This window comes from Humulus lupulus, chromosome 9, assembly GCF_963169125.1.
Source record: "Humulus lupulus chromosome 9, drHumLupu1.1, whole genome shotgun sequence".
Lineage (NCBI taxonomy): Eukaryota > Viridiplantae > Streptophyta > Magnoliopsida > Rosales > Cannabaceae > Humulus > Humulus lupulus.
Genome location: NC_084801.1, coordinates 184,690,746 through 184,714,355, shown reverse-complemented (window position 1 = coordinate 184,714,355; position 23,610 = coordinate 184,690,746). Strand labels below are relative to the sequence as shown.

At 37.1% G+C, this 23,610-nt stretch overlaps 1 protein-coding gene across 1 annotated transcript; it reads left to right on the top strand.

The window, feature by feature from the left end:
• Nucleotides 1–5,403: 5,403 nt before the first annotated feature.
• On the top strand, nucleotides 5,404–7,952 carry LOC133801595 (phenylalanine ammonia-lyase-like). Its single transcript, XM_062239839.1, has 2 exons — nucleotides 5,404–5,924; nucleotides 6,066–7,952. The coding sequence occupies exons 1-2, from the start codon at nucleotides 5,545–5,547 to the stop codon at nucleotides 7,813–7,815; spliced, it is 2,130 nt and encodes a 709-aa protein (XP_062095823.1). The 5' UTR covers nucleotides 5,404–5,544; the 3' UTR covers nucleotides 7,816–7,952.
• The last annotated feature ends 15,658 nt before the right edge of the window (nucleotides 7,953–23,610 follow it).

Here is a 23,610-nt window from a genome sequence, read left to right as displayed (position 1 = left end):
TGGGTCATAAATTATTAATTTCAATAACATTTTAACGAATTATCGTTTTGAAGTAACATTTTAAAATCAAATAAGTTGATCATTGAGAAAAAATTAAAAATTATAAAACATTAATGTTTTATTTGATTACTTTATGAAGACTTTTTTTAATAGAAAAAAATATGAGTACATTAAGTTTATCAATTGTTGGAAAAAAATTTCATTGATAAGATGAACTTGAGGAACATGAGATAATTAAAGATAAACTTACTAAATATTCAATAATAAGCTTAAGATAATATACAAACTTTTGTACAATCTGAATATTTATACTTCTTATTCTTCAAAACTTAATACAATATTACATCATTATAGTAAGTTAATACAAATAAAATATCCCCACTTTGATCATCACAAAGATTTCAGAAATTTATATAATATGAATTATTAAGGGCATTTACATGACTTGGTATACCAACACATATATATATTTATATATATATATATATGGGCACAAGAAGCCACATAATCACCAAACATAACAATCATAATCATTTTTAAACATCATTGGCCAAAAAAAAAAGATTAAAACAAGACAGATAAAAAATATATATATAAATCAAGACACATCCAAAAAAAGATGCAGATTTTGAACATAGCAAACAAGGAAGATAGATTTCAAATTTAATCTCCAATTTTTTTATAAGAATAAAAAAAAACTAGCAAAATGAATAACTAAGTAGCTAAAAAATTACTAACTAAATAGACAAAGATACAAAATTTATACAAGTATAAATAAATGTTCAAAATTTTATTCAGAAACAAAAAACCTGATTTATATACACAAAGTAAGGTAAAAAAACATTTCTGAAAAACAAATAAGTGTTGCAAGTGACAGTTCATAACTCTCTGAGCATAAACAAAACCCCAACACAAATAACAGCTCAAAGACTAAGGACAATTAAAAAAAAAATGAACCAGAATATAACAATGAAATCATAAACCAAATTACAACAATGGCACATAACTGGAAAACTTTAACTAAAATCACAGGTAAATAACAGTGAAACAACTCAGACCTGAAACACAGTATTCATCAAAACATAATTTTCTCAAAGCATAACATTAAAAACATAAATCAGATTACAACAATGACACATAACTAAAAGACTCTAAACAAAATCACAATTGTGAAACAACTCAGACCCGAAACACACCCGAAACACAGTAATCATCAAAACATAATTTTCTCAAAGCATAACATTCACAAAGCCTCACAACAAAAATAACAAAGCCTCAGAAAAATGAATCATCATTAATCTTTCAAATCAGTGGGGATTTATACCTCAAAGCCACCAAGCCAATTTTTCCGAAACTCAAAGCCACCAACAACCAAACTTTCAAAAATTTTACAGCCACCAATCCAACTAAATGCCACCAGCAAAATCTCAAAGCCAGGCCAATCCACCCAATTCGAAATAATAAAAGCCGCTAAAGGAACCAAAATCAAACCTTAAACAAATAATAAGAGACATTACCAACAGTAATTTCAAAGGAATTAGACAAATTTGAAAATAAAAAACTACCCAAAGAGAACTGACCAACAAAGATGGAGGCGGCTCAGAGAACTCAACAAAGATGGAGGCGACTCGGTGAACTCAACAATGATGGAGGCAACTCAAATAACTCAACAACAATGGCAGCGGCTCAGAGAAATGAACAACGATGGTGGCGGCTCATGGGTTCGAAGGATGAGTGCGGCGGCTCGGAGATTCGAAGAAAAATGGCAGCGGCTCAGACCAAGCGTCGATGACCATGGACAGAGGTCCGAAAATGCCAGTCGACCTCGGAGAGTGGTCCGAAAATGGGAGAGAGATGTTGAGAGGGAGTATGAAAATGGAGAAGAGGTCGTGAGTGAGGGAGGCGACAGATGAGAGATCTGGTGAGAGGGAGTCAAAAATGGAGGGAGTCGAAAATGGAGAAGAACGCATAGAACAGAGGGAGGCGGTAGATGAGAGAGTGAGAGTTAGATAAATGTTAGGGTTAGATAGATTTTAGGTTTTTATAAAAAATATATTAAATTAAAAATAATATTAATTAAATTTTAATTTATATAATTCTATAATTTATTTTAAAAATATATATTAGTGACATGTGTCACGTAGTGATACGGCCACATGTATTGGTCAGGTGACAAGTCACCATATGCATCACATGTCAGCAGCCACATCACCTTTTTTTTTTAATTAGGTAAAAATGGGAGGGAAAAATAGGCGGGAATCGTTAAAATATTTCCCTCCAAAAAAAATTGTAGGTAAGTCGAATACTTACCAATACTAATGGTAGGTAATAATAAATTTTATAGTCCCACACGTTTTCTTAAGGAATCCCCTACCAATAGTCGCTACGAAAATATAATTGTAGGTAAAAGAATTCTTTAGCTACCAATAAATATATGTAGGTAAAAAATTGGTAGGTAAATGCCGAATTTCTTGAAGTGTATGTTCTTTGATTTTATTGTGCGATTAAATTTACTTGTGGTGGCTTTAAGAGTTAATTTCAAATTTGTGGCTTTATGAGTTTTGGATTGTTGGCTTGGTGGCTTTGATGTAACTTTTATGATTTATGTTGATTAAATCCCTAATAATTTGAAGGGTTTATGATGATTGATTGTTCTGAGGCAATTTTTTTTATGCTCTGTTTGAAGTAATTTTTTATAATATGTATTGATCCTTTTTTGTTGCTCTGGTTTGTTGTGTTTAGTTCTTTAGTGTTTCATATCACCATATTTTTGTATTCTGATTTATTTTTAGGCAATCTGTTATGGTAGGTGTCATTGTTACTTTGAATTATTTTGGCCTATGATGTTCAAGAATAAATGTACTTATTTTATGTTGGTGATTATGACACTTGATGTGCTCATATTTTATTTTTAATATATGTTGGTATCTCAAGTGTCGTAAATGCCCATAATAATAAGTCATATATTTTCTGAAATCTTTATGATGATTAAATTTGGGATATTTATTTTGCTGAAATTAATTATAAAGTCCTTCTCATTGGCGCCAATTCGAACCCCACCTCCGGCCATTGTTGGTGTCCACCTCCCAAAGTCATCATCGACATTCACAATAAGTTCAGTCAGAGAAAAGGAGGCTCTCATGCAATGATCCCAAAGTGAAGAATAGGAAGAATGTCAAGAAAAATGACATTATTGAGTTTTCAATGACCTAAAACTAATGTATAGATATTTTTTTTATGAAATGTGCTTCTTAATAAGCAATGAATATTGTATAATATATGTTTGCTTATTTTTTTTATTAAAACTAAATAATTTATTTGATTAATAATGTTAAATATTTTTCAAATTAATTACTTTCATTTATTATTTATATTAAATAAAATTTATATATAATTAAAATTACCTACATAGAAATATTATATTTACTCACAAATATATAAGTGTAGGTAAAAATAAATATACTACTACATGTCACGTGGACCAATCATTTAGTGCCACATAACCGATAAAAAGGGGATAAGTAACACAATCATTCGAATTTCTTGTAGCACGTGGACAAATTATTGTTTGACACGTGGAGCAACCACAAGATGCCAAGTGGCGGTTTTGATGTATGCCACGTAGGATGCCACGTCATCAGACACATCAACTATCGAAACCATGTCAGCAGACATGTAGGATGCTACATCATCAAACACGTCATTTGCTGACTCATCAATTGATTTATAACTTAGTGGGGTCCACTGATTCTTTTACCTACCAGTATTAATAAGTGTAGGTAAAGACTCTTTCCCCACTAACCTTTACCTACCAATCTCTACCAATTCAATATTGGTAGGTAAACCATATTACCCACCATTAGACTAGTTTTACCTACACTTACAATTGGTAGGTAAAGACCCCATTTTCTTGTAGTGAGACCAAAACAGAAATTTTTTTTTTGATAAATTTATACCAAAAATAAAATGAAATATATATCAATACATACCTTAATAGACCCTATTGATGACTAAATCTTCTTTGGAAGTGAAGATTTATAAAAAAACTAGCTTTTGGGGGCCGAAATCCAGAAAATGGAAGAAAAATGGCGGAGAAACCGATTTGGTTTTTTTTTGTGTTTCAGATAAATGAGCTCTCTGTTTCGCAGAAGATAATGTAAATATAGGACCTATACCAAGAACATGTTATCGGTATAGAGTCATCGATACATCAACTAAAATGAAAAAGTACCGCGTAGCTTTGGCGCAGTTCTAAATTGTCTATACCGAGAATATGTTCTCGGTATAGTATTCTCGGTGTATGCCTTATTTTTTGTAGTAATAACACATGGTACCGTTCTTCTTAGTATTTTTTTAAAAAAAAAAATTAGAATAAAAACACATCCTTTGACCTGAGAAAAAAAATTAACTGTCCCCAATTCTCTGTCCCTTCCATGTCCTACCAATTATTTTAAGACACCACATTTATGTATAGTTGGGAAAAGAAAAAATTGTAAATAATTTAAATATATATTAAATAAATAAATAAGGTGCTTTTAAATAATTGATGGAACATGAGGAGCAGGAAATCTAGAGAGAGGTAATTTTTTTTCTTGACCTGACCAAAGAAAACGTGGAGAATTTCTTCCTCGTGCCTGCAAAATAATACTTAACAAACAAATAATTACAATGAGACAAGGTAGTAGTGTTTTAGTGTGTTGTCCGGTAACAACTAATTAGTTTTTCATTTGAATATATATCAAATAAGTTAAAAACAGACACTAAAACTTTTTCTATAGTCCACTGAGAAGAGAAAATAATCCCAGCCGTTGATCATACCTAGTTGAATGCATGGAATGGCCCCGATTCATTGTCAAACTAAACTATCTTTCAGTGCGTTCGTGGTCAATTTCTCATCCATACAAAATTAAATAAGACATTATTTGGTGACAACAACCAAAATAAATAACCTCCTTCCACGAAAAAACCATCTATTAGAGTATGAAAGCTCCCTTCTTTCTTAGTCTCCCACCAACCAATACATTGGACCTTTCTTCTTGCTATTTTTCAATTCTAATAAAACACATCTTTTGACCTCACCAAAGCCAGAACTTTCACCATTTCTTTCTCATGCATACGAAATAGTAATAATAAATTAATAAATATAAGGGGTAATAAGATGGTGTATGGTTACACTTCTTTTGACTATTTGCGTTTTCCTTTGTAGCCCACTCAGAACTACAAACCAATCTCAACCGTTGGGATTATACCAAGCTGCATGCATTGGACGGCCTCGATTCATTTATATACCAAACTCTTTCGCTACTGACTGCTTCGCTACCTACTCTTTCTCTTTCTCTTAAGCCATCGTGAAGCCACCTTCTGACTTCTATATAAGACCGCTATACCTTCTCCTTACAATTCAAACCAAATCCAATTTGTTCCTTTCGCAAACCATTAATTTCTTCTTAAGCTCTCCACAATCACACTCTATCAGAAACACTTCGATATACTTACTATTTGATAATTATATAAAGATATTTACTTCTCTTTACTACAAATTTAATGGAGAGTTTCTGCAAGACTAAGCCAGCACCCATCGTCTCTAATGACCCCTTGAACTGGGGTGCGGCGGCTGAGTCGATGACTGGGAGCCACTTGGATGAAGTGAAGAGAATGGTGGCGGAGTACAGGAAACCGGTCGTCCGTCTCGGCGGCGAGACGCTAACAATATCCCAGGTGGCTGCCATTGCCGCCGGTGGCGATGTCGACGGAGTTAAGGTAGAACTTTCTGAGTCGTCAAGGGCCGGAGTTAAGGCTAGTAGTGATTGGGTTATGGAGAGTATGAGCAAAGGTACAGACAGCTATGGTGTTACCACTGGCTTCGGTGCGACATCACACAGGAGAACCAAACAAGGCGGTGCCCTTCAAAAGGAGCTAATCAGGTAATTACAATATCACTACGAGAGGCCAACATCAAAATATTAATATATGTTTATTGAAATATTTATGTACAATCTTTCCAGAAAAACTAATATCCAAGGCCTGCATCAGTTACTGATCTTTCTAAATTTTGTTGTTTGCAGATTCTTGAACGCTGGAATATTTGGTAATGGAACAGAGTCATGCCACACTCTGCCTCGCTCTTCAGCAAGAGCAGGTTTGCTCGTTAGGATCAACACCCTTCTACAAGGCTACTCCGGTATCAGATTTGAGATCTTGGAAGCCATGGCCAAGCTCCTCAACAACAATGTCACCCCATGTTTGCCATTGCGTGGAACAATCACTGCATCTGGTGACCTTGTGCCTCTGTCTTACATTGCCGGTTTGCTCACGGGCAGGCCTAATTCCAAGGCCGTCGGCCCCAACGGTGAATCCCTCACCGCAAAGGAAGCTTTCAAAGTTGCCGGCATCGATTCCGACTTCTTCGAGTTGCAGCCTAAAGAAGGACTTGCTCTTGTTAACGGCACTGCTGTTGGTTCAGCTGTGGCTTCTACTGTTCTTTTTGAGACCAACATTCTTGCTGTGTTGGCCGAAGTCCTGTCAGCAATATTTGCGGAAGTGATGAATGGTAAGCCTGAGTTCACTGATCACTTGACTCACAAGTTGAAGCACCACCCTGGTCAGATTGAGGCTGCAGCCATTATGGAACACATTTTGGATGGGAGCTCTTATATTAAAGAGGCTCAGAAGCTTCACGAGATGGATCCTCTTCAGAAGCCAAAGCAAGATCGCTATGCACTTAGGACATCGCCCCAATGGCTTGGACCCATGATCGAAGTGATCAGATTCTCAACCAAGTCTATTGAAAGAGAGATCAACTCAGTGAACGACAACCCTTTGATTGACGTTTCAAGGAACAAGGCTATTCACGGTGGCAACTTCCAAGGGACCCCGATCGGAGTTTCCATGGACAATACCCGTTTGGCTGTTGCAGCAATTGGTAAGCTCATGTTTGCCCAATTTTCTGAACTTGTCAATGACTTTTACAACAATGGTCTGCCTTCAAATCTCTCTGGTGGCCGCAACCCAAGTTTAGACTATGGCTTCAAGGGAGCTGAAATCGCCATGGCCTCCTATTGTTCGGAGCTTCAATATCTTGCTAATCCGGTGACTAGCCATGTCCAGAGCGCTGAACAACACAACCAAGATGTGAACTCTCTGGGATTGATATCTTCAAGGAAGACTGCTGAGGCTATTGATATTCTCAAGCTCATGTCCACAACATTCTTGGTTGCCCTTTGCCAGGCCATCGACTTGAGACATTTGGAGGATAATCTAAGGCGGACAGTTAAGAAAACTGTGAGTCAAGTGGCTAAGAAAGTGCTGACGACCAGCGTTAATGGCGAACTCCACCCATCGAGATTTTGCGAGAAGGAATTGCTTAAAGTTGTTGATAGGGAATATGTCTTTACATACATTGATGATCCGTGCAGTGCTACCTACCCATTGATGCAAAAACTAAGGCAAGTACTTGTCGAACAAGCTTTGGTTAATGGTGAAAATGAGAAGAATCCGAACACTTCAATCTTCCAAAAGATTGGAGCTTTTGAGGAAGAATTGAAGACCCTTTTGCCTAAAGAGGTTGAGAGTGCAAGGATTGGTGTGGAAAGTGGGAATGCAGGCAAATCGAACAAGATCAAGGAGTGCAGGTCTTATCCATTGTACAAATTTGTGAGAGAGGAGTTGGGGACTGGTTTTCTTACAGGAGAGAATGTTAGATCACCAGGAGAGGAGTTCGACATGGTGTTTACTGCTATGTGTCAAGGAAAGATCATCGATCCCATGCTAGAATGTCTCAGTAGCTGGAATGGTTCCCCTCTTCCAATCTGTTAGTTGTCATTATTAATTGTTTTTTTTTTGTTCTTGAAGTGTCAACCACGCTTTAAATAAGTGTTGTAAAACTATTATTTGTCAGATGTAATTTTGATTCTATTTTTTACGGTAACGATGAAATAACACCTAATTTCGAATATCATTTCTTACATATGATCGACAAAAAATGAATATCAGAGTTAACTTTTCTATAGATTAACTTTCCATGTACTACACACCAAAATATTGACTTAAATCACACGGATGAATATTACATTTAGAGGCATTTGGTACGAGTAGTTCAAAATAATCTAATTCATTGAAATGTTAAGGAGGAAGATAGGATTGTATGGAGACTTGTAAACTATTTTTGGTTATGTGTTGGAATATTTAGTCATATTCTTGTTAATTGAATTACATTATTTGGTTGATCATGAATGTTATACATTATTTAAAAAATATATAAAAATTCAAATGAAACAAAATAATTATGTAATATTTTTATTTTAAATTAATCACACATAAAAATAAAATAAAATAATTATTTATAAAAAATATTTATTAATTGGTGAATATAAAATCTCATTGTATTTGTTAATTAAAAAAAATCAACAATAATTTCTTTTTCACTTTTGTTTATATAAAATTATAATCTTTGAGTCAAACCCATGGTATTATAACTGATGGGCATATTTTAACTCCACTATTCTTTAAGGAGTTGAGATTAATATCCTAGAGTAATTAGATTTCTATTGGAATAACATTCCAGTGCTTAAATAATAAAAACCTTCGTAACAAATAGACATATTTAAGATTACATTTCCCATCCAAAGATTAACTCATACCAAACAACCCCTTAGTAATTTAAAGGTAACAATGTTCACTCACCCAAAGGATAAAATATCGCCCAAAAGTTTTTAAGGCTGCTGATAACTCTATGATTTAGAGTTATTTTTATGACCTTTGAACTTGTTTTTAGGTCGAAAAGAGTAATAAAAGTGTGTTAATTGTAAATTTGTTCAACTTTTACCTTTATGTTTTAAGTAGTGAGTCCATTTAAGAGTCTGTGAGTTGTTGTTTGTAAATATAAATATTTATGTAAATTTATGTGTTTTGTCATTCAGGAAAGGAACCTTCAAAGCGCCAAGGGGAATTAAAGGAATCAAAAGACAAAGGGGACAGAAAGGGAGCATTGCTGCTCGGATGCTGTAGGCCAGACTCGTAGCAATTCTGGGAAAAGAAGAATGACGTGGACAAAAGCCAGCTGCACTTAAGTAATTACCTCAGCGCCTATGTGGCATCCATTTTAATGAAATAAGTCAGCTGGCTGAGGTGGCAAGAGAGGGACCAAAGAAGGAAATGAGCTTTCCAATTAGGGTAAAGAGAGTACCCTAAAGAAAAGGACCCAGCCGAAATAGAAGGCAGTACCATTTTTATCATCTGACTATCATTTTCTCAGCAAGGGAGTACAGAGAAAGAAAGAGGAAAAACAGAGAGAATACACAGAAGAGGAAGGTCAACAAGGCTCACGGCTAGGAGGATTTAGCACAACAAAAATCCTTCTAACTCTTTCTTCTACCCTCCTCATTTTGTAGTGTATCTTCTTATTATCTAATTTGTGAACTGAGTATTATGGATGATTTCATTTCAGCTGGTTTTGTAATCTTGATTTCAGACATGAACTAATTTCCTTAAGATTTGGGTGGCTATGAACCCTATATTATGAAGTATTGATTCAATGCATGAGTTTAGTAATTTTGCTATTGTTCATTTAAGTGTAATTAATGCTCAATGGTTGTTGTTTACTGGCCATAATTAACAATTAACTAGCTAGATCTGATTTTGGAAAGAATTTGTCTAGCTGAATCCACTTAAATGATGCAAGAGAAATACCATTTTAGGTAAATCTTAGTAGTAAAATAGGAATGTTTTGCTACCTTGTATAACCTGAGATTTGGTGATTTAATGACTGTTTTGCAACCTGATTTAATATAGGAATATGTTGAATTGAGTTGTGAAAGTATATCAGTGGGTTTTGGAAAAAGCTTACTGGCCTCTTGTGAAATCGGTTAACTCTGTGCTTGATTGCTGAACCATTGCTATAACAACTGGGCAATTTATATAGGGGAAATAGCCATCCAGATCTAATTGTTCACATAGATCTTCTCTGAATTAATTTTTTTCTGAGTTCTTCATTTTATTTTAGTTGAAATTACGTATACCCATTAAATTTGAAATTCATATTCCAATCATGTTCTTAATTTTGTTATCTTATTTTTAAATTGTTCTTTAGTTGATTTTGCAATTATTTAGTTTAAAATCCCCGTGGAGATGATACTCACTTATCAATGTATTACTTGTTGCCGACTATGTACACTTGCACATTTTAATTGCTTAAATTTACACAACAGCTGCCCAAAACAACATACGGTGACCATACTTACTCATACTCTCTCTAAGGAAAAAAGTAAAAGACCATAACTATCATTATATAAAAGATATTGAGTGTTGTTATTTGGCACTTTAAAGTGCCCAACTATAATGCCCCAATTTTCATGAGGCGTTAATGACTCATATAATAAAAAAAGTTGGAATAAAATGCCTTTCATTATAAAGAAACCAAACATAAATGACAACCTAAACGTTTAAAAAGAAAAGAAACTCTGGAGTTTAATAATTACCATTTAAACAAATAAAACCATCACTTGAATCCATAACAAGACTTAAAACATTATTCAAAACTGTAATAAAGCATGTCTTAAAACTAAACAGAAAAAATTAAATAAACTTCCAAGTAGGCCCGACCCTTAACGGTCATGATATCCATGACATGTACGCCCTCTGCCGAAGCTCTCCAACTCTTTGCCCAAAATCCACTTCCTTGCCTTTACCTGAAACGCAGAGTAACCGTGAACAAATGCCCAGTAAGAAGAGTTGTTTAGGACACAATTCCCTTTAAACTTACCCAAGAGCATAATTCAATACTTCAATTAAATATGGAAATAAATAATATAATCATAAATTTTAATATTAAACAGTAGGTCAAATCCAAAGTAAAAAACATAATGCATTAAAGCACGTAATAACATAAGCATGCATTTCCGTCATATCATAAGCATGCTAATTTGTAACGTAGATATGCATTTAAGAAAATAAGCATGTCAAGAAAAATATCACACATAGAGGTACAAACATAAGTAATTTTTAGTGTAAATTACTCAAGACATGTAACATTCACTAGCGTATTCATACATCATGCATAAGTAAATAAACTATAAAGATTCTACCATTCTAAGTACGTCAAGCATACATCCTTCGTGTAGGTGTCAATACTCTTCTTACCTTGATAGCAACATCAATCCACACACTAACACGTTCCGTCAAGTATCATTAGCAAACCCCTAATCATACAACATCATATTTCACAATCATTAACTTAACATTAACAAATAAGATACCCCAACGTTCTAGGACCTAAAAGACCATAAAAACAAGTTTCCAGAAGTCCTAAGACCTTACAATAGGATACCCATAACTTATAGACCAAAATTCCACATTTTCTTTAACAATATATACTCTTCTCTGTAACAGGTCGGTTGACCGCTCCATAGCAGTCAGTCGACTGGTTACTAACAAAATTAAACCCAGAAAACGCAAGTCGGTCGACCGGTTCATAGCAGCCGATCAATTGGTTGAGCAATTTTAAACATATGAGAAATCGTAGGCCGGTCGATCGATCCTTACCACCAAGTTGACCAGTTGAACCCAAATTATCCTAAATCTAAAAATTTCACCCGAAATCACCAACCAAAATGACCATAGCATGTTTCTAACATAAATCGACTATAAACATGCAAACAACCTAAGATCCCTATTTAAGAAAACTGATTAACCATTAACATCACCAAACCCTAGATCTGACAATAGACATAAACAATATAGTTTGAAAACTTACTGATCAATAACCTTATCCACAATGCTCAATCCTTACGTCTTAATGGTAACTCGTAGCCCACCAAAACTAAGATCGATGTTCTCCTCAAAATCCTTAAGCTTCAAAGATTCAGATCAAGAACTAGAGAATTTTTCATGGTCTGTTACTCTTTCATATATCGCAATAGAGAATTCTGATAATTAGTATGACATCAAACCCAAATTTTATTTATTTATTTTGATATTAAATCGTGTAAAGCCCTAATTACATTGTTATCCCCAACCTTTAAATTTTTTAACATGAATTCCATAGCCCTTGTCCTTTTACTTAAGCAAATAGTTTTGTTTTCCCTTAATTACACTTTCACCAAAAAAGCTCATATTTCTTCTTTGACCCCCATATCACAATTATTATCAACAATCGACCCCTAACACTTGAAGAAACATATGTGTGGACTGACTAGCAATTCATAAAAAATAAAACATACATCGTAATTAATTCATATAATTAAACACATAAAAGCATTCAAATTACCATTATATTATGGCCGAAGCCAGGTTACTAAAATACCTTTTACTTACAGAAGCATATATTACAACTATCCCCTCCTAAACAATTCCGGATATTTCCCCAACATATCCAATTCCAACTCCCACGTAGCCTCTTCAACATAGTCGTTCTTCCAAAGAACCATGACTAAACCGACCGTCTTATTTCGTAACACCTTGTCCTTCTTATCCAAAATTTTTATTGGCTTTTCTTCGTAAGAGAGATCTTGTTGCATATCCAACATCTCATAACTAAGAATATGAGACGGGTCTGAGACGTACTTTCATAACATGGACACATGAAAAACGTTGTGAACTCCTGCCAGCGCTGGAGGCATTGCTAACCTAGAAGCCACTTGTCCAATTTTCTCAAAAATCTTGAATGGTACAATGAATTGTGGACTCAACTTTCCTTTATTGCCAAACCTTTTACTTCCCTTCATATGTGAAACATGGAGGATTACAAAGTCTTCAATTTGGAACTCGTCATACCTACGTTTAGGATCGGCATAGCTCTTTTGTAGATCCTACGAAGCAGTCATGCAAGCTCTTATCTTAGCAATAGCTTCGTTTGCTTATCTCACTACTTCTGGGCCTTAATAGTTACTTTTGCCCATTTCATCCCAATGAATTTGCGATTTACACTTTCTTACATAAAGCATCTCATACTATGCTACCCCAATAGTTGACTGATAACTATTGTTATACGAAAACTCTATCAACGGTAGGTACTTGCTCCATGACCCACTAAAATCCAACACACACGCTATAAGCATGTCTTCCATAATCTCTACCATCCTTTCCATCTGTCCCTCAGATTTTGGATGAAAAGCAGTACTAAACTTCAATCTGCTACCCATTGGTTTCTGTAAACCTTCCCAGTACATGCATTTAAATTTTGGATCTATATCAGAAACTATCGATTTTGGTACTCCATGAAGTCTAACTATTTCTTGTACATAAAGCTCTGCATACTGCTCTACTGTGTATAGTGTTTTGACAGTATGAAATTTTCCAATTTTATGAATCTATTAATGATCACCCAAACTGATTCATGTTGCTTTGTGGTCTTAGGTAACCCCAGCACAATGCCCATAGCAATCTATTCCAATTTCCATTTTGGGATATTTAATTGTTGTAGCAAACTGGATGGTCTTTGGTGTTATGCTATAACTTGATGACACATACGACACTTAGCTACATACTCCACAACGCCCATCATCATTCCAGGCCACAAGTATAGCATCTTAAGATCTTGGTACATTTTCGTAGTCCCTAGAGGTAAAGGATAGGGAGTAGTATGCACCTCATCAAGAATCTCCTTTTTAATATCTATATCTACAGGCACACATATTTGTTCCTTATATCTCACTGTTCCACAGTCACTGACGATAAAATCTTTGATATTTTCGTCTTGGATTCCTTATTTACACCTTTGTCTTGACCTAGGCTTCTGCGACTTATGGCGTCGGCTACCACATTCGTCTTTCCAAGATGATACAAGATTTCAAAGTCGTAATCATTGACCAGTTCGAACCACCTTTGTTGCCTCATATTTAATTCCTTCTGGGTAAAGAAGTATTTCATGCTCTTATGGTCTGTATAAATCTCACATTTCTCCTCGTAGAGATAGTGTCACCAAATATTCAATGCGAACAATACTGCTGCCAATTCTAAGTTATGCATTAGATAGCATTGTTCATAGGCTTTCAGCTGCCTAGACGCATACGAGATCACCTTCTCTGCTTGTATCAATACACAACCCAATCCTTGTTTCGATGCATCACAGCATACCACAAACTTCTCATTATCTGTGGGTAGACTTAATATAGGTGTCGTGATAAGCCTATCCTTTAACTCCTAAAAGATTTGTTCAGAATCCTTAGTCTAGGCAAGCTTTATGCCTTTACTGGTCAATTCCGTTAATGGCGTGACAATCTTCAAAAAACTCTTCTACAAATTTCTTGTAATACCATGCAAACCCAAGAAAACTTCTCACCTCTGAAGCATTCTTTGGTTGCGGCCTGTCTTTTACAGTTTCGATCTTTACTGGGTCAACCTATATACCATCCTTGCTAACAATGTGTCCTTAGAATGTAACTTGCATTAGCCAAAACTCACATTATTTGAATTTTTCACACAACTGGTGCTTCCTCAACCTTTGTAGTGTCAACCTTAAGTATTCTTCACGTTCCTCCTCATTTCGCAAATAGATTAAAATGTCGTCAATGAACACTATCACGAACTTATCCAAATAGTCCTTGAATACTATGTTAGTGATGTCCATAAATGTCGCAGGGGCATTGATAAGTCCAAAAGACATGACCAGAAATTCATAATGCTTGTACCTTGTACGAAATGCAGTCTTCGAAATATCCTCCTCCTTCACCCTTAACTGATGGTACCCCGATCTCAAGTATATCTTCGAGAAGACCGCCTTTCCTTGGAGTTAATCAAAGATATCTTATATCCTTGGAAAATGGTACATGTTCTTGATTGTGACCTTGTTGAGATCCTTATGATCAATACACATCTGCATTGACCTGAACTGCTTCTTTACAAACAACACCGGTGCTCCCCATGGTGAGTAAATGAACCCTAGGTCAAGTAATTCCTGCAGTTGAACTTTCAACTCCTTTAATTCAGTGGGCGCCATTATATAAGGTGCTTTTGAGATTTGCATTAATTCTGATGCTATTTCAATTGTAAACTCAATCTCCCAGTGTGGTGGAAATCCTAGTAATCCTCAGGAAATACATCCAAGTAACCACTAACTATCCTGGTGTCTTCCAGTTTCTGTGTTCCAGTTTCTGCTATGTTGACCAACTAGCAAAGAATCCCATACATCTATGATGTAACATCTTTCTAGCCTCTAATGCTGAAGTGATTTGTATTTGTAGTCCAATTGTTGTCCCATGAACGCGAAAGGCCCATCTTCGTCTAGCTTGAACACCACCATATTCTTCTTACAATCGATGGTAGCGTAATACTTTGTCAACCAATCCATTCTGAGGATGACATCAAAATTAGTCATACTAAGCATAATCAACTATGCATATAGCTCCCTACAATCTATCCTCAAAGGCAAAGCTTTAATCCACTTCCTAGATATTACTACCTCCCCGGTCAGTAACATGGTCCCAAACCCCTTAGCATGCATTTCATAAGGTTTACTAAATCTGTCCAGTATTCTCTAAGCAGAAAACGAATGAGTGGCACCAGAATCAATTAAAACATGACAATCAATTCCAGCAATAAAGATCTGACTTGACACCACGGAAGTACTTTCTTCTTCCTATGGCTTGGTGAGAACGAAAACACATGTCGAAAGAAACTTGTCATCCTTCTTAGGTTGCTCCCTAACACCTTCCTGTCTCCACTATGGGCACTTTCTCTTGACGTACCCTTCCTTACCACAACCGTAACATGCATTTGGTCAACATTCTCCTTGGTGGAAATTCTTACAATTTCACACTCCGGGTACCGTACCCATTCCTTGTTCCCAGGGTGGTTACTCCCCTTACTATCTTTTACCCTTTTATCCTGAGTTGATTGCTCCACATGGTCACTTCCTTTCCTCTTTTGGTCATTAGAGTTATGATTCTAGGAAGCGTTCTTTCTTGCCTCTATCTTAGCAATACCTTCCTTCCAAATGTTTTCTTCCATCCTCTCAGCAGTTAAAGCTCTTTCAAGAACTTTAGCATATGTATTGTTACCCACTGTTGACACAATTTCCATATCCCTAGCTATCATAGGCTTCAACCTTCGAATGAATTAATCAACTCTTGCTGCATTAGTAGGAACCAGATCTGCCACAAACATGGCGAGTCTGTCAAACTTCAGCGCATATTCAGTTACTGTCATATTTCCCTAGGTCAAAGTGGCAAACTCATCCACTTTTGTAGCCGATACCACAACATTGTAATAGTTGTCATTAAATACTTCCTAAAATTCTGCCCAGGACATTGTAGCGACATCCCTTACTGTGAGATCACTTTCCACTAGATCATTTTATTGTCTCTCAGCATATGAGTTGCACAGGCCACCCTATCTTTTGCTTCAACTCTTATAAAGTGTAAAATTGATCCCATCATGCCCATCCATTACTCAGCCATTAATGGATCAACGCTCCCTTCCAACACTGGAGGGTGTTGCTTCCTGAATCTTTCATACAATGGCTCCAAATGATTGCAAGCTTAAGGAATACTAGCAATCAGTGCTATAGGTTGTCGCATGTGTTTAATTTTTGGAGCTGGCTATGCTTGTTGCTGCCTCAGTTCTCGTAACTCTTCTGCCTTCCTTCTCATGTCCTCTTGCATAGCCATAAATTGTGCCTCAAACCTCTGATAGGCAGTTTGGGGATCTTTATTGCACCTATTTCCTCAATCAGCTGGTAACGACTTACCATTGTTGTTTGCCCAAGTGTTAGGCCTCGCAGTAGGTTGAGTGTCGAGTATGCGATTAACCCCAGCATTTCTTCACAGAGATCTTATAGGAGGCATGATTTTAGTTCGTTCCTGAAATCAATAGCATATCTTAGTGCAACTTTTCCAAATCATGAACCATAACATACTCTTAGTCCATCAAACAACCAATCTTCATTTATTCATAAAACAAAACTATCCTGGTACATCCATATACACAGAGTTCAAATAAATACACAACGATGAAATTGTAACAACCAAAATTTGCTAATAAGGCTTAGTGCATTGATTAGTGTGCTAGGAGGGAAAAAATTGATTTGATTGTATTATTACGTGATCATGATATATGTGTATCATTGTTTGATTGCTTGAGTTATGTTATGATATGACTAGATATGCATGTTTAGGTGTATTAAATATGCATGTGGGCTCGTTCTTGTTAATAAGGGGCGCATTTGTAATTTTAGCCCGTTAAGGGCATAAATGGAATTATGTATGTGTTATGAGTAGGACCACATAATTGTGGAGATATATTTGAGATGTGTGATCCGTGGCGATCCTAGTGAGCGGATAAGCAAAATAGTCACAACGGGGGTCAAATATCCGGCTTGGGGCGAGCCTAGGGGTATTTTTGGAAAGTAGTGTGTATTTGAGGTTGATCAGGTAACATGTAGTTATTTAGAAATTATTTAGGCACGCTGAGATTAATTGACGATTTGTAGGACTACTTAAGGGATTAGCGGGAATGTGGAAAAAGGCGAGTTTGCCCTTGGAGATGTTAAAGGGCTAAGAGTAGATCTAGGGGCATTTTGGTGCCAAGGGATAGACTTATGCTTTGCACCTAAGGAGTCTAGAACCAAAACAGATGGAACTCACCCCCTCACTTTCTCTCTCTCGTGTATTTTCTCTCATTAAGGCTTTGGAAGTTGATCTTTGTTTAGAGGAAAAAGGCTTTGGGATTGAAGGGAATTAAAGTTGGGAAGTGGTTAATAGCAGTTCAGGATCGAAATTGTCATTAAGGTCAGGTTTAGAACATGTTTCCTCTGTGAACTTTTCTGGTTAGCTTAGGTTTTTAGCTGGGTCTATTTCAACATGATTGGTAGAGTTGGGATATGATTCTTGGTTAGTTTTGGGGTAATTAAGATTCCCATGTTGTGTTGATTTGAGTTCTAGACGAAATTCTGAGTTTAGTTGTTGGTTAGGATGAATTTTAGTGAAATTGGATCGGGGGAAAACAAATTAAAATGTTGGACATTCTGGGTTCGCGGGGTCGTATCGCCACGCTGTTCTTGAGCGCCGCGACCCACATGAACCCAAAGGCCTAAGGCGATTCACTAAATCACCTTAGCGCCATGGCGCAGGGCAGGGCGCGCTGTGCCTTCTGTCCAAAGAAAGGTCTAAATTTTCTCTCTAACTTGTAGTGGAACGCGGCACCTCTGAGGAGGGTCGCGACTGAAATAGGGAATGTGTGCCAAGTAAGGTTTTTAGGCTCGGGAACACAAACTTAAGGTCTCGAGAAGGATTCTACTACCCGATTTAGTAGAATTTGAGGTCCTAGAGGCTAGTATATTATTTCGAAGCTTTTAATTGGTTTAGGTTGTGATGGTTATTTATTATTATTTTGTCACTAGGTTTTACCGCTAAGGCTCGTGATTAGGGATGGTGCTAGGGATCGCCTCTTACAGTCAGCTCGAGACTCAAGGTAAGAAAACAATTTGTGCTCGTAGAGCAGGGCATGGCCCGATTATCTGTGCTTGGTGTTATGTGTGAATATTTGTAATAGTTATGTCATGTATATGTTTGTGAGGGATCGGCAAGGGTCAGGGTCGCCATGGGCCAAAAACGTCAATAAGCATGTTGAATGCAGGCCGCCATTGCATGGCCATCTAGGGCTTTGTACTCACTCGTTCGGTTAGGACCGTAAATCTAGTGCCTGGTAACGCACCTTGATAGGCTTAGGTCGCTGCTGTGAATTATTTGTTATGGTCGTTTAATTATGCACTTATTAAAATTAGTGGTTATATGCTATGTTTGTGGAGTTTTCTTACTAGGTCATGGCTCACGGGTTCTCTATGGTGCAGGTAAGGGAAAGGTTACGGTTAACCAAGCATGTGTTCGAGAGCATGGAGTGGTGCGTACATGTTTGGCTTACCTGGCGGCCAAGACTGGGGTAGTTTTGAGGAACACGTTATAAATGTCTGATTTTGTCGCCTAGGTTGACTATATACTCACTTTTGAGTTTTAAACAATATTTGTGATCCCAATGTAACTCTTTTATGACCTTAATGAATGTCCAAACTTTTTTTTATATTTAAGTTTCATTAAATAAATCTTTACTTTAATTTTAATCACACTTTTTCATCTAAAATCTTGCTTAGCGAGTTAATTGCACATTTTAAAATCGCATGGTAACGACTCTAGGGTAGTAGGGCATTACAACTTGGTATCAGAGCGTGAAAAGGTTAATGGTTCCTGGAGATTGACCGAACATGTACGCTCGTTGCCAGAGACAAGCTCGACTCAGGGTTGGTCGGTATTATGTGAAATATACATTTAATTACTTATTTGGATTGCCTATCTACCTATTGATATAGGTAGAGCATGATGAGTATATATAATGCTAATGCATGGCCCCTTTGATTGTTATATGATTGTGTTGTGTGTGCATCGTGTTGGTTTGTTTATGTGTGTTTGATCGGTTGAACTGGGGGTGGTTTCTTTGGATGTTGTTATCGTACCTGATGTGCGGCGTCATTGATTGTAGGCATATTTAAGTTATGCCTCGGTGATCAAACTTATTTCGTGACAATATGGCCGAATATAACAACCAGAGGAAGGAACCTCCACCTGCCCCACAAAACTGGCAACAGATGTTTGCAGAAATGCAAGCTAGACTTCAGAGAACTGAAGATGAAATTTGAGGGCTGAGACAACAGGCTCCTCCTCGGGATGTTGGATTATAGGTCCCATAGGAAGTAGCACCAGTGTCAGCTCAGCCTGTGATGGAGAATATGTGGGAGCCTATGTATGAGAGGTTCAGAAAGAAGCACCTTCCCACCTTTGAGGGCGGCCTGGACCTACTGGGGGTAGAGCAGTGGATGAACATGATTTCTTCTATACTGGATTTTATGATGGTGGATGTAACGCCCCAACTCCTGGGACCGTTACAGTGTGCCTTGTAAATAGTGCTAAACTCGTTAATCGAGTCATTTGGCCAAAATCGTGAGCTAAGTAAGATTAGCGGTTTAGGGATTAAATATTTTGGTTAAGATGTAACGTTTCACTAGAACATTTAATATATACATTGGGATCCCGAAAATATAATTTCAGAGTTTATTACAGAAAATATTTACAACAGGCCGTTTTAAGCGGCAAAACAGGGTTCAACCCTAGTTCCACTTTAAACCTCGGCTGTGGCGGACGAGCAGCTGCATATGTACACGTCATCACCTAAGCTCTCCAACTCAAGGATGGTTCAGCTTCCTCTTGCCTTTACCTGCACCACGTAGCACCCGTGAGCCGAAGCCCAGCAAGAAAACACAGAATAGCATGATATAATATCAACAATAACCATAGTAACCATTCAGGACTATCAGTCCAAGCAAATAGGTGACAATAGCTAAAAGTCACAATAATGAGCATCGCTCCCTCTAGCCATGTGACGATAGGGTCACCAGGGCTTAACCGATAAGTGATTCTTTCTTAAGTTTGATTAGGACAGGTGCAAGGTGATTAGTCACCAACATAACCTTCCTCATGACTCTAGAGTCGAAACTATGGACAACGTCCCTTAGCCATGTGACAAACGGTCACCGGGGTCATATACCTTGGCTATAGTCATCTGGTCGTAGACCAGGCAAGCGCTTATAAGTTCTTCGACCCTAGGGTCGGTCTAGCATTTATGCCATAGAGCCATTCAATGTGTGATTCTCGACTTTAGAGTCGGTCCCTGACTAGTCAGTGCCATACACAAACAAGTCATGCCACCAATCGTATACCACATGTTCAATATCCATAAACAAGGTATTTAGCATGCTTACTAAACAGATACCAGTACAATTAGGACCATGCACAACCACAGAGGCTCAAGCTCTGAGCAATATCATACCCAATATATAAAGCATATCCCAATCACATGTTTCACAGTCATCATATGCAATAAATCCAGCAATTCTACATGCACCAGTAATAGCCATGCATGTCACGTTTAATAGTCAACCAGCATGCATCAAGAATAGCCATGCATGTCATACATAATAAACAACCGACATACGTCAATAATAACCATGCATGTCATACATAATAATCAACCGACATGCGTCAATAATAACCATGCATGTCCCATATACACAAGGTGCAGTTTTCTTACCTCAATGTCGAGCTAGAACGATCTAAAGAACGACCCTTGAGAATGATCAACCTTTAAGCCCTTAGCGGTCACGTAATCATAACCAAATATGGAACACCATCAATAACATGATAATCAAAGGTTCCACACCAATATCTAGCCCCCAAGAGGTCAATCCAAACTAATCCAAGTAGTAGGGACACTCCCGAGACCCATAACTAAGTTCCCGGGGTCAAAACGAGCAAACGGGGTGAAAACAGGGCAAGGGCTGCAGCCCTAGCACCTTGGGCCGCGGCCCCCAGGGTTCTCTGAGGCTAGGGCCACAGCGCCCTCCATCAAGGGCCGCGGCGCCCAGCAAGGCTAACTCCCTGACACCTGCTTCTTCGAACTAGGGCCGCAGTGCCCAAGAACAGGCCCGGGGCCCCCAACCCTGGGCCATTCCCAAACGCGTTTTAAACACTCCAAATCTTCCAAAAACATACCCAAACATTCCCCAATCATCAAATCAAAGTTCCCAAGCTTCCCAATACTCCAAAACCCTCAAAACCCAAAGCTTAAACCAACCAAAAACTCAACAATCAACAAAGTCCAATTCTAAGCTTAAAAACTTTAAAAACTTAATACTTAGATTACCTTCGATTGGGTTGTTTCTCGTCAAATCCTTCGGTTAAGAAGCTTCTAATCTTTCCTAGGATCGCTATGCCTCGACCCTCGCTTGATTCCGACTCCTAGAACTCAAGATTTCCTCAAAAAGGCTCAAACGGTAAAACGGACTGTTTTGAGAGAGAACGAGAAGTTTCTAACGTACGTTCTTATCTGTCAAGCTACTTCAAGCTTAAGTAACCTCAAATAATACCAAGTGCTCGGGGTCCCGAAAACACCCCCGGGGATACTATAGTCAAAACTTCCAGAATTCCATCCTGATCTCAAATATTCCCAATCTATCACTAAGTAAACATTTCTATTACCCCAAATTTGACCCCGTTATGACAAAACCGCTAACTCATAATCTAAGATCGTCTCATGCCACATAGCTCGAATATATCTCCATAATAATGAAATCTCATTCACAAATTACAGTATGCACCCAATTTACAAATATGCCCTCATCAGGCCAAATTACCAAAATGCCCTTATAAGTATAAATACACCCATATGCATGCATTCACCATCATATAATAATATAATTCACATTAACGTGCATATAATCATTAAATATTATAATAAATCAATTATGGCCCTCCCGGCCTCCTAATCAAGGTCCTAAACCTTATTAGGAAATTTTGGGCATTACAGTGGAAGGAAACGAGAGGGTGGCTTATGCCAGTTATATGTTAAGAGATGACACCCGCATTTGGTGGGAAGTTGTGTCTCAGAGGAGATATGAGACTACTATGACATGGATGGTTCGGGGATGTTTTTAATGAGCAGTACTACAGTGTTGCTGTTCGAGCTGCAAAAGCAGATGAATTCACTAGTTTAACTTAGAATAGAATGACAATAACAGAGTATGCTTTGAAGTTCGACCAATTGGCTAAGTTCGCACGAGATTTAGAGCCTACTGATATGGCAAGGAGATATCGCTTTGTACGGGGGTCATTTTAAAGATAGCCTAGGATGTCAAGATAACACTAGATCCAAGGACTACTGCCTATGCTTATGTAGTGTAAAAAACCCTTAAGTAGTAATACCCCTTTGGTGAATTGGAGATCTCTCTAATTTCTCCGTGAAATTCTGTTTTTTATGATTACCAACTTAATTATTCAAATTAAATAATTAATTGTTGAACTGTTACTGAAATGTTTTAACGGACACAGAGACTGTTTGAACAGAAACCATATATGTTTAAACAGTTTATCACCAGAAGATAAAAACGAACATAAGGTAAAGAACACACGAAATTATTCGTGGTATCAGCAATCTTTGCAGATTGCTACTAGTCCACGGGGCCACGCCCAAAGAATGAAATTTATTAGAAGAATATCTAAACGATTACAAAACCAAATTGACTTATACAAATAAAGACTCCCTCTTGAATTTGTCGCAACTGTTGTAATCTAAACTCCTAATCAAATTTCTGAAGTGCTAAGATCTTGAACTCCCTTCAAATCATAACACTTGCACTTTTCCTCCCGAAAAGTGACTCACGAACAAGACTTCTCCCGAAGCTTGATGAACACTGTCCAAGTGTGTTCAACCTGCACAATTAACACAAAGAAAACAATACAGAAGTACACTGTAATAAACCACTAAGAACTTGCTGGACTTAAGTTCTTCACATAATAAACATCTCTCTAAAACTTGAAAGATATTTGGAAAATAATACACTAAGAGAGATGATCAAAAAACCAACGACCTCAGGATGATTATATACTTTTTAGAATCCCTTTAGGTCGTGGAAAACAAATCAGAAACCAATTAGCCAATAAATGAAAAATCTTCCCAAACAGAAAAGTCAGAATCTGTTCAAACAGACTGACAATCCGTTCAAACAAATTCATTGAACCTGGACAGTTTTTAAACCCAGTTTCCTAAAATAAATAAGAAAACATTATATACATT